This window comes from Opisthorchis viverrini (genome assembly GCF_000715545.1).
Source record: "Opisthorchis viverrini unplaced genomic scaffold opera_v5_92, whole genome shotgun sequence".
In the NCBI taxonomy this organism is placed as follows: Eukaryota; Metazoa; Platyhelminthes; class Trematoda; order Opisthorchiida; family Opisthorchiidae; genus Opisthorchis; species Opisthorchis viverrini.
In genome coordinates, this window is record NW_008751748.1 from 1,254,036 (window position 1) to 1,266,620 (window position 12,585).

The 12,585-nt window shown below is 44.2% G+C and overlaps 2 protein-coding genes across 2 annotated transcripts in view; one reads left to right on the forward strand and one right to left on the reverse strand.

Annotated features, from left to right (window-relative positions):
* The window catches only part of T265_05104 (hypothetical protein), a gene marked incomplete at both ends in the record, with an annotated part of 22,023 nt that extends 20,761 nt beyond the window's left edge, over positions 1-1,262 (forward strand). Inside the window, one exon of the mRNA XM_009170021.1 lies at positions 1,026-1,262. Within this exon, the coding sequence (XP_009168285.1) occupies positions 1,026-1,134 (109 nt within the window). The remainder of the gene's footprint in view (positions 1-1,025) is intronic.
* Positions 1,263-3,575: 2,313 nt separating this feature from the next.
* The window catches only part of T265_05106 (hypothetical protein), a gene marked incomplete at both ends in the record, with an annotated part of 104,489 nt that continues 95,479 nt past the window's right edge, over positions 3,576-12,585 (reverse strand). Inside the window, 4 exons of the mRNA XM_009170023.1 lie at positions 3,576-4,771; positions 5,846-6,148; positions 6,487-6,606; positions 8,419-8,464. Coding sequence (XP_009168287.1) covers positions 4,703-4,771; positions 5,846-6,148; positions 6,487-6,606; positions 8,419-8,464 — 538 coding nt within the window. The remainder of the gene's footprint in view (positions 4,772-5,845; positions 6,149-6,486; positions 6,607-8,418; positions 8,465-12,585) is intronic.

Below are 12,585 nucleotides of genomic sequence, written 5' to 3' on the forward strand. Positions count from 1 at the left end.
TGGAAGCCGGCGTGACCGCGTCACAAAGTTGACCTTCATGGCATTCCTGTTCGTTTTTGAACTGTACGAACATTACTCAACATGTAAAAACCCAGCTACCACCATGCGGGTGCTGTAGAATATTGCGAAGGCTATACCTGCCCCTTAAAAGTTCGATTATCCGGCAACGACCTCACATAACAGTTAACACAATCGAGAAGGGAATGACTACGACTAACAGAGCTGCTTTGCCCTAAACCATGGTACAAAAGAGCCATCAAAGTTTGAATGTACGTGTCCCCGAGTATCGCAGTAGTTTGCGAACATGTCAGCGCTTGTCCCAGATTCTCACACGTGCGGTAATTTCTACTGAATTGTGTAGGCTATCGTATTCGGACGCTGTATTCTGATTGGGGGGGGGGGGTCACAGTGTCCGATGAGCTCACTCGCTATATTCTTGGGAAATTAAGTCACGATGAACATCGCGAGAGCAAGCTATGGCTAGTAAACTTCGCATATGTCAGAAAGATGTGCGTCTCCAACGCGTCCTAGCTCTCCAACGGACGCTTTCCAATAGGAGAGAGCCTTTTAAAGATTGATGCGACCTCTAACCTTGTCTTTTCACATTGGTGACTAAACTTTCTGGCCACCATAAGCTGAATCCCGTCTGTATTCACCCACCATCGTCCCTGTATCAAATCAGGCGTCAGTGTAAACGAAAACCTGAAGTTATTTCTATCGGAGCACAAAAGTATGACTATCCTGCCGTAAAAGTCAAACTCGTAAGAAGTTATTGGTACACCCACTAACTTTAAGTGCTCAGTTTGTTCTGGGAATGGTTGTATTTACAAGATAGAATTCTGGTGGATTCTGTATGAAGTTTCCCCTCCTCATTTTTCAGTCTGAACGTGTAACAACTGCTGATATTCTACTTTTGTTTGGTCCCAGTTGATGCGCATTTCATCTTACATGCCCGTCATCCTAGGGTTTGAGAGTCATATTCATTGTCAAACATCCGACTGTTTCCCCTCCCCTTTCTTTTGCAGCTTGAACTCATCAATCTTCATTATTGTCGGACATGTGACTGGAATATTCAAGGCTGATACGCACTTCTTCTCAGTTGATTCACAGCTCCCTGAACTCAATTGTCTTTGACCGTTATCTGCCGTTAACTATTTAATGGACGGTTTTATGCTGAAGTTCTCGTACTCACTTGGATCACCGAAGGATGCATAAGTTCAACGATTCGTTGATGTCAGGTAGTTTCTCAATACAGTATCGCGTTCAAGCAACTGCAAGGAGTTTTCTCGATGGGGTCCCTTCGTGAGAGGGGTTGTATATTTCATCGAAGAATCGGTCTCCTCATTGTCTGAAGCGGCGCTCATGAATGGTAGACTGCTGCGCTAGCAGAGGTACTAGATGTTCAGTAAGAGTGAGACATACTAACGCAACTGGTGGTCTTCAGCCCCTCGTCATCTAGATTACTTTATTTTGGTGCCACCTAGCTTATTTAGGATAACATGACGGAATTTTCCGATCGCGAATGGTCGATCCGACTGATCTGATACTCTGAGTCAACCGATTCTCATTGATGTGCAAGATGACCATTACTGCTGCACAAATCCTTTAATGATAACATGGTTGATTGTGATTTGTGTACGACGACCGCTCGTACCCTTGATGTGATCCTGCATACCGCTGTTTGGGGCGCTTGGAAATTCATCTATGCGTTGTCGTTGTCTTAAGGCAATGTCAGTGAAATTGAAGATAATGAGGTCGCAGTAAGTACTTTGGGCATTGCATTAGTCCCCCTTCATAAAAAATAGTATTCTGGGGAGTCCAAACCGGTTTTAACACTGAGGCACTGCTTATTCGAATGTGTGAGCCGAGAAAAGCCAAAGATAGAAAAAGGGAACCTTATGTTTCCAGCTACCGCGAGGTACGAAGCGGACAGGATATCATTGTCAGTTTTCAACCAAGCATGCGTTTGCAATCATTCGAGTGACGTGCCTGTTTTGCTAAAACGAAAGGTTTAACCAGTTGGTGCAAGTCTTGGCCTGTTATTGAGTGTAATTCACCTCATGTGACTAGGTGAACGTTGCCAAGTTCCCAGCACAGTAGTCGCTGTGTTCTATTGGTAGAGGATACACTGCGAGAATATTCGGTTGCAAGATTGTTTCTCTTAACATGTCTCTCAGACAGAGGTTTCTTATGGGGGTGGATGGAATGCTAAGTTTGCCGTGAAGTAGAAGACAACTAAGATTTTGTCAAGCTGCTATAAGATGAGGGCACTGTATTCAGTTCCTGAGTTCCATGCTGATTGCGTAACGACAGGGTCCGTTCAGATGTGACTTCACTGAGCTTGATGGGACTAAATCCCGCATATCAACTGTTTATTCAACGAAATCTATCAGAGGACAGCGTAGAGGAACTGGAAGATGCCATTCGACATTGCAGTTTCCGCACAACTCCGGTTGCAAAGGAGAGATCACACGCACTGAAACGGATCATTATACCCGAAAAGTTGTACATCCGTTGACTTGCAACAGCCTTGACAACGATGGGGAAGAGCAGTGTATAAGAGGAAGCACTTAGTAAGGTCTTCCATAACAAGGTCACTTGAAACAGGACGATTGTCCTCTCTATGTACGATGAGGTCGCAGTAAGTACTTTGGGCATTGCATTAGTCCCCCTTCATAAAAAATAGTATTCTGGGGAGTCCAAACCGGTTTTAACACTGAGGCACTGCTTATTCGAATGTGTGAGCCGAGAAAAGCCAAAGATAGAAAAAGGGAACCTTATGTTTCCAGCTACCGCGAGGTACGAAGCGGACAGGATATCATTGTCAGTTTTCAACCAAGCATGCGTTTGCAATCATTCGAGTGACGTGCCTGTTTTGCTAAAACGAAAGGTTTAACCAGTTGGTGCAAGTCTTGGCCTGTTATTGAGTGTAATTCACCTCATGTGACTAGGTGAACGTTGCCAAGTTCCCAGCACAGTAGTCGCTGTGTTCTATTGGTAGAGGATACACTGCGAGAATATTCGGTTGCAAGATTGTTTCTCTTAACATGTCTCTCAGACAGAGGTTTCTTATGGGGGTGGATGGAATGCTAAGTTTGCCGTGAAGTAGAAGACAACTAAGATTTTGTCAAGCTGCTATAAGATGAGGGCACTGTATTCAGTTCCTGAGTTCCATGCTGATTGCGTAACGACAGGGTCCGTTCAGATGTGACTTCACTGAGCTTGATGGGACTAAATCCCGCATATCAACTGTTTATTCAACGAAATCTATCAGAGGACAGCGTAGAGGAACTGGAAGATGCCATTCGACATTGCAGTTTCCGCACAACTCCGGTTGCAAAGGAGAGATCACACGCACTGAAACGGATCATTATACCCGAAAAGTTGTACATCCGTTGACTTGCAACAGCCTTGACAACGATGGGGAAGAGCAGTGTATAAGAGGAAGCACTTAGTAAGGTCTTCCATAACAAGGTCACTTGAAACAGGACGATTGTCCTCTTGCTACTATGTACGGCAGGTGATTACTGAGGACCATTCACAAGACTCCTTGTTTTGTCAACAAACTGACCAAGATAATATACAAGACATGATCCAGTAACGTAATAGTAGTAGTATTCAGTAAACATTGTAAATGATCAGTGGTACAAAGAGGACCATTTGTACAAACATTGTGTGGGCTATGTACGGGTGGTAGTGTGTACAAAGATAAGTGATAGATATCGCAGCGCTTGTACAAAGATAGAGGTGGGAAGTCCGGTTTTCACACAGCAAATATGCGCACACAGGTACCATTTGTGGGAGAAATTGTAATTGCACATGCTGTTCAATGCCGTCTAGTTGAGGCTGACAACGTGACCTTATGTACTCGCCCGCGACGTTCCTTTTTGTGTGCGAATAGGTGAAGTGGTGAGAACTAAGAAATATGCAGAAGTCGGGCTGGATGTTGGAGAGGAATTGGTGAGACTGTGGTATTAGGGGTAATTCTCCTCAATGATGGATAGCATATGTTTATCACAATTGGCACCAATTTGTGGTGCTAAATGCCAATGGCGTACACATAACTCTGACAGGGTGGAAGTAGGGTTTTTTTTATCGAATGTTTGAGTAAGGACCGCGGGGAAACGGCGTCCGGTAACCAATACTCAAAAATTTGGCGGAATAGTTTGTACACAACCGTTTGAATGTCGGTGTGCACATTGGCGTACAAAAACACTTCAGAGTCATGGTCAAAAGACATACGGACACGAAAGTGAGAATGGGACGGTAACAAATACGAATACATTATGAGGTTGACGATTAGTAATCACAAACGGCGGGGCGCCAGTGTTAGCTCACTAGGGTTATGTAGAAATCCAACGAAACCACTACCACTAGTTTTGACAGAATATGGAAATTCGCCTGATTAGATCGGCTGACTTTACTATACGTAGGGAATTATGTGCATCACGTAAACAACAATGAGCAAGCTGAAAACACGAGGAATAACATAGGTGGTGTGCAGTAATATTGTCGGAAACTGAGCTGCTGCAGACAGAACAATGTCTCTCGACGGTTACAGATAGGATGCGGTTCCAAAGGAATGAAGTGATAACCCAGAGACCGGACGTAGTGTGAAGTGCAGTTGGTGTAACCTATTTTGATTTTGGTGGTAGCTATCAGTCGTTTGATGAAGCCAGTTGACAGCCGGTGTCGTGGACAGTTATATCACAGTTGAGCGTTTGACAGCCAATAGATCCTCTTCGTACTTACGGATAAAGTCATCTTTCTCCTAAAGAGGTAAAAAGGAAATTGAGTGAGGAAGAAATTGAAGTTTGTTGTTTTTACCATGTAGGAGCATGGGCGACAGCCTGAGAACAACGAATAATGCACTGAGCTGTACACCGAATCATTTGAGTCGTAGGAAAGAAGTACACAGTTCAGGTAGGCATGGATCCTGTCTGCTATTTTTTTCACTGATTCAGATTGTAAGACTCAGCGGTTCATCGGATATCAACGTCAGAATAACTTCATAATACACGTTGGAACCCATTCGATTGCGACATGCATGGGTTCGGAGAAGAAACAAGTAGGCGGAAGCCTTTGCCAAACGCCTGATTATGTCCGAACTACCCATCCGTAAGTTAGACCGAAAAACTATGTGACTTGTACCTATGTGCTGTGGTTTTTCTCAAAAGTGAACCATTCACTCGTGACCTGATAAGTGTCCCAGGTCCATTCGAATTAACCGTTAAATATATGCGAAACAACTGCCACTCCTACACAGAGAATCCTACCCCCCCAGATAAATACACTTCAGAGTGTCCTGTATTTGCACCACTCGCTTAATGCTAGAACTCCGGGGAAAAATTACAAACTATTTGCTTGATGGGGCATACACGGTTGCTCAAAACACGTCGACAGCCCAATACTAACTTGGCTCTGACGGCTCGTCAGGTAGGCTTGCGTCAGCGTGATGTTCCACTTGCACACCGAGTTGTAGCCAACTGGCGAAATATACCCATTTACGGAATACTTTGTTATTAACGGAAGGCTCAGTTGAATCTCTCGTTCATGCTATCACTCGTACCCAGATACCTAAACATGAGAAAGTCAGGAGCATATCGTTTGGGGGCGTTGTTTTTTTTCTATGTATGCGATCAATGCCAATTTTCCTGCTTCTGATAAGAAAATAAGCTAGGAGTTGAAACATCCATAGTTCGCAACAAGGGTATACATTGCATAGACGGAATACACTACTCGTAAGGTCGCTGAAGAGTCTTGGACAAGACGATCGGTTTCGCCCTTCTTGGGCGACCTGATGCAGAGTACTAAATAACAAAGCTTATAGTGACCTAAGACATACTTTGTGCATAGCATCGATTACGTCCTTTTCTTCCTGAGCGTGTCGCTTATTTAGTTCTTGGGTCTGCTTATCTTGCCTTTGGGCTTGAATCTTCCGCTGATCGATAAATCGTTTCGTGTTGTAGTCGTTTAGCTCCCGGATGCGACGATCCCGCTCGGCTTTATTTTTCAATTTTCGATCATTCATAACAGATCGACTCGATTCAATGGAAGCTTTGGTTTGTTGAGCTCTCATTTCCTTCACCTCTCTTTCTTGGACGATCCGTAACTCTCGCTTTTGTTCCTCTTGCACTTCCTTCATTATCTGCACAAACAAAAACGAAATCGTTGTGATGGGCTAGATGAAAACATCAAGCATGAAAGAAACCTCAACCAATATCGTGATCGAACAAAGACCCAAATGTAGGTTTTCGGTGTTCGTTTTGTCGATGCCCACTGACTGAGTTGCTCCCATGTCAGTGCTTGCCATCTTGAGGGGACGACCATTCGTCATGGATCTATGGGCTCGTCCAATCGGACTACCGGTCAGACACCACGTAACCTGGCAACCACCAAGTGCATATCAACCAGGTACCCGACCGGATCAAGAGTGGACTTGATCAGAATGACGGCAAATCACATTAAGCGATAAGTATTACTCACCCGGAGCAAAAGTTCCTTGCGCACTTCAATGTAGCCGAGCACAAGATCGCAGATTTCCTTCATCTGAGCAACCTTCAAGTTGGTCCACTGGTCTGCTTGTTGTCTCATGAGTTCGCAAAGCTGTGGGAGATAAACATTGAGTGCGCGAAAATGACTTTTAAATAACTTGTGATGTTCAACCATATTCGAGAAAACTTCGATTTAGTGTCATCGAACCCAAACTAACAAACCAAATATGCACACCATACGATTGGAACAGAGGTGAACGTGATTGACACATAACAACGCAGATCAATATTTCGAATTCCATTAAGTGATACGCAGTGAGCGATGCAGTGCACGATGGGACAGTACGCCTTGCGGGAGCACTCAGCCGCTTTTTAGATCAATTGTAGATTCAGCCTAAAATGAAGTCAGAATGGAACACGCCTACCAAAGGCCTGTTTTCAAATTGCAATACGTCTTGACTAGATTAACAATATCCTAAAAAAAACAGTGCCTAGTGGAAAATTGCTAACGTTTTCGTTCGATTTGGATAGGCGAGCCAAGCGGCAAAACTGTTCAGCAAGAATAAGCTGCTTCCAGCTGCCACAGTTTCGCTCTATGGAGAATCGGAGAACAGAGAGGGAATATGTCAAAACATTGGTAGTTTGGGTGCGTTTGCTGGTGGCTCATCAGGTGCCCGTTTATATTTTCGCAGAACTCGATAATTAGCCTGTAAACGTTTCTTCATCACTCAGCAGTTGATCGTTTTTCACGAGGTAGCCATCAGTAAAACCAACTCAATGTCACAACGAAGGCTACACACATGATGTGAGCTGCGCTGAACAACATATTGAAGAAAATATGTGCTGTCTTTGAATGAGTGGACTCCAACCCGTCTCACTTTGCGCGGTGATCAAACTGAAATCAAGGTAGCAGATAAACATGCCTGAGTTCTACTCTATATTTCACTCTATTTCACTGGGGAATCCTCATTGCGAAACCATACCTGAAGAATTTGTTTCTTTCAGGAGGTCGTTCATACGAAGAAAATGCAATGCAAAAAACCGAAAATCGCCAAAACCGTTTCTTACTTCGAGCTATTCTTTAGATGGTTTGTTCCGGTAAAGAGGAAATCGTACTCAAACCAAAGAGTCCGAGAATGTCACGTATTTAGTTAGACTGGTTGAAAATTCAGCTGAAATAATGTCCGGCTGGCTCAAACAAGGAATAAATCGTATACACAACGGACAAGAAAATGTTCAGAAATCGAACAGGGGTGAGATCCGCTTTGGGCTTCGGGCATGCTTCGTCCTCGTTTTGCAATGCTAAAAGGCTAGGCGGTATCACTCCCCTTCGAGAAGCTTCCAAATGACTCACGCTGTCACAATCCATATGTAAACTGACTTCTATAGCTTGACTGGGTCAGGTTCCACTGAACCCAATCAAGCTTTCGCGTAACTCAAAGAATTCACCCTTGCATCCAGTCCAACATATGAAAGGATCTTTATGATCTTGACCAAAAGGAGTTGTTGCCACAAAGCATCGGGAAGTTGCGGAGAAATACTAATACACTTGAAACGGTAGTACTACTCTTAGAATGAAAACTAAAAAAGCAGTCCACAGAGGATGAATCCAGGGATCCCGTCGTTACACCCATCTAATGTTTGCCTATCTAAATATGTCGAACATCTTGACGACCATAAAATGTTTTTCAGCCAACTGAGTGTCAAAATTAGATGAGACAACAAATTTCCAACACCATTCGGATAAACTGATGGACATGCGCTGCATACGTTCATATTGATAAAAACAGCTTCAAAGACAAAAGGCATAAAACACAAAGGCAAACTCATGCACCGCGCACAAATGAAACACCAGGCAATGCATGCACAACAGCACCATTGAGTGACCAACGCAATTTGTTCTGTAAAAATAGAATCAAATCACCTGAGACTTTTGGGTTGCTTCTAGAACACTGCTTTGTCCATTTTCTCTGAAAAAGAGGTAGATGAAAAGAGTGAATTCAAATGCAGAAGCCTGATGCCGTCGTTGAAAACGAAAGAGCGTTCGCAGTCTCATCATTGTTGACTATTTAATGCACCCATGTGCTAGAGAAAGTTTCGTAAAATTATTGACACGCGCAAAATATTTGACAGACCGGATGGTTTGTGGACTAATCAGTATTTAGTACTGGGGCAAAAGCTAAACAATCATATATTTCGGGGAGATCGAATATGGAGTTGGCTCTATGCAATGATCCGGATCATTTACAGAGGGAATTAATATGAAACCGCCGTTGTGTAACAACAGCCGTACATTTGTCTTAAACTGAGCGATCGCTTTAGGTTTCTGCACAGTTGTAAGCCTCCTTATTGATCGTGTAACAGCACCACTATTAACTAGACGGGCAATTCTTAATTTACTAGGCTTCGTACATTCTCGGACTACGATAACAGGCGACTACCAAAAATTTGTCACGAGGGTTTTCGGTACTACCAAAGTCGATGATGAATCATGTGGGGTTGGCGTTCTTGGAATTCGAATAAAGCAACGGGTTTTCTGGTCAAGCTGCAACACATTCTCAGTGCATAACTATGGTGCACAAACTCGAAGGGAGCAACGCTCACTGACCGTTGATCACCCAACCCGACTTTTATTGTGGTTCCCTAAGAGATGGTGATGTTCATTATAGCAAACAACAAACAAACAGACCTTGAACACCGCGCGGTTTGGCATAAGACCAAATGAATTGAATTAGACTTTGCTTCAGCAAGCTAAACGTTCGAATGCGGATTAAGAGGTGTCATGATTGAAAATGAACCCATTACGTGACAAGTTTTACTCAAACGTACAGCTATAGTGTCGCTGCAGGTAGTGCTTTTCTAGTCGCAGCTATTCGAAGAACCTCATGCCTTTTTGGTGTTGACGACCGTCGCTGGTAAAAAGAGCCGTTATCGAGAGTTGGACGCCGTATACAAGAGAAGGTACAGTGGTTTGGTGTCAAATCGTGACATTTATATTGCTGTTCGTGGTCCATGACGACGCTCGTCATTCTGTGTCACTAGTAAAACAAGACGACTGACTGTGCTCGCCCCAAACGTAGACAAAATAATTGTTCGCGGCGGGGAAAAGGCCAGAAAGGTAAGATCAAAAAGACTTCATTGGTGAGTACGACTTGTCCGTAACCAGTACATCCAAAAAAGAGCAACTCGACAAATGGACCGACCGAATCGTTTAAAACATTAGGCGAAAATCGAACATTCAGGTGGTGGTGGATGAGGGTGAGCTTCACAAAAAACCAAAACTTGACTGTACTTGGGAAAAGGTCTCTCATGACAAAAAGTCGTGTGTATCGACTGCACGGGAAAACAGCACTGCTCAACGAATGTAGGGCTCGAAATAGCAATGGTTAAGACATCAGCTCATTGACCGAAAGGTCCGTAGTTCGAGACCAACGTCAACATCTCCATTACTCCTGTCTAAGCTTGGGTAAACTGACAGTATCTCCGCCCACGGTTTTCCTTCCGTTGACATGGCAGCTAGGAACCCAAAAGGTTCTACAGCTAACGGATTTTTTCGACGAACGTAATAATATAGCAGAGGTGCATTTCAGGTGGTGGGAGACGCATAAGTGTATCATACGGTCAGCCAGCAGGTCTGTTCATCAAGCTAGTCCCTATTAACTGAAGTGTGAATACTCTGAGAAAGACAGAGAAGTTGGGAAGTTAAATATGCATTGGATCTGAACCAATCTAACTAGTAGTTGACCAGTACTACGGCACTGACAATAGAACCTGCATTATCCAGAAGTCTATCAGATAGATTAAACAAATAAGTGAGTAAACTACTTCACAAGTTCGCTGTCACTACCATAACTTCCTTCATAGAGTGCTCGACCACATAGAAAGTTCACAAAATGCTTCGCCAATAGCTTTATTGTCAATAGTCTGTAGAAAAAGCCTTAGCAAGCGTCAAATCATAAAGGCGAAGTGCAACCCCGAAAAATGAACAAATCCTGTCCATTCGAGATGACCATCTTCTACAAGTGGGCATCTATGGGGCCCAATAAATCACCACAGAGGCCGAAATCTGCTTCACCACGGAAAAACGCCATGGCGAGCCACCATGACCGGTGGCGAAGCGGCGGTGCCAAACCGCTCAGCCAATTCAGCGCGCAAACTACGCATTTCGATCTACCAATGTTACTGTTAAAAGCAACGTATAAGTTTTCTTAGGAATGTTCTTAGGTGCAAAACATTTTTGTGTGAATCGGTTGTAGTGTGCGGGCTCACAAATCCACTAACGTGTAATGGAACAACAGATAACTCCGGTGGATTTAGCCGCAAAAGTGAGGGGCCTTTACCGAAATATAGGGCGGCGTAAAATGTCTGACCCAGTCACTACATGGTTTGAGATGAAACGAAAATATGAGAAAACACGCAGTGTGTTGTTCGTGTATAAACACTTCGAGCGACGACCTGAAAATTAGTTGAGCCGGGGAAGGCTGGTCATAGCATACACTCTTAAAGGAAGAAAATATGTTCATAAACTTTTACTGGAAAACTGATAAATTGTTAAAATTGTCGGTAACGACTGCTTCCAAAAAGGATAACACATCGCCTGTTATGTAATTCCACAGGCCTAAGCATTCGACATTGGAGGATGCGTGACAATATACCGCACGTTCATTGATCCAATAGCGTACATACATACCATACAGTAGTCCACGGTCGAGTGGCTATCATTTGCCAATATTGACAACCAGAGGTTTAACCTCGTGAAAACGATAATGGATTCCCCCCCAACTCTTGCGATCCAGTGAGAACATCAAAACACTCGAAATTTACATGTCCCCATGTATGTATTCGTGTGGTGGGAAGAACGTTGTCTAACCTCATAACATTATTGGTGTGGCATGCAGCAACTGAAGCACAGTTACTCAAGCGGAAACAAGCAGGAAACGCAAGGCTACGAAACGTGGTTGTTTTGGAGCGCAACGATGTTCAATACTGAAACGAACACCAAATTATTGAGACTTAAGCTTAACCGGGAGAAATTCGAATACCACATCACGTGGCAAACTGTCATCAAATAGGTGATGGGAAATCACGCGAGCAAGTCTCAAAGCGAGTAAAAGATCTAAACCGTCAGTAAAGTTGGGTAATGTGGAGGTAAACTCCCAATACAATGACCAGTCGAGCGATATCCTATCTGGTTTGTCTGGTGCGCACGTATATGATGTTCAAACTGACAAAAAAATAAGCTACCCGGAATTGCACCCACTGAGTAAGCGGTAACTAACCTCAAGTACAAGCTACAGCGCAACAGCGTTGTCGGACGAAGGTAACCGACAAATAATGTAGTCACGTAACATAAAAACGTGGCTTAAGTGGACGTGGCGAAGATGCAATCCAACCTGGAATGTGACCGAATTATGGGCTGCACGTGATTCCGAACGGAAGTCATCATCATCATCATTATCAGCTGTAATAACCGCGTACTGGTCGTACACTGGTTGTAGCTGCCACAGTTTCGTTCACCGATGATTGGGGGGTAAGTAGCTGCGCATTGCACGCGCGAGCTGGTAAATTGGTGCATAAATCCAGCACTGTCAGGTAGTTGGCAAGCGGGGGGGGGTGGTGGAAAAGAAGCTATGCATTGAAGGCAATAGCTTGGATGCACGAGCGCCACTGAGGGCGCGACTGGGCCATGTCTGACAATGTATGACAATGTCTCTAGCCATTGATGTGGCCCGTCTCGGGGCCCCCATCCAGGAAGACGGCAGTGACCAGCGCAGCTGAGTTTGCTGGTAATGGCCTTCATACTTCGCTGCCAAGTCATTGTTTGACCGCCTCTGGCTCTCTTCCACCCTTCACATGGTTGGGCGAAAAGAGCCCTTCGAGGAAGTCGGTCGACTGGCATACACAACACGTGGCCAAGCCAACGCAACCTGTGCAGTGTGATCAATTCATCTATCGAGGGTGAGTTATTTCCCCCGAATACCATTCGACGTACTTCAGAATTGCTGATCCGGTGTTCCCACCAGATTCAGGCAATGCTCCGAAGACATCGATGGTCAAACACTGAAAGTCTTTTGACGTCCTCGGCGCACAG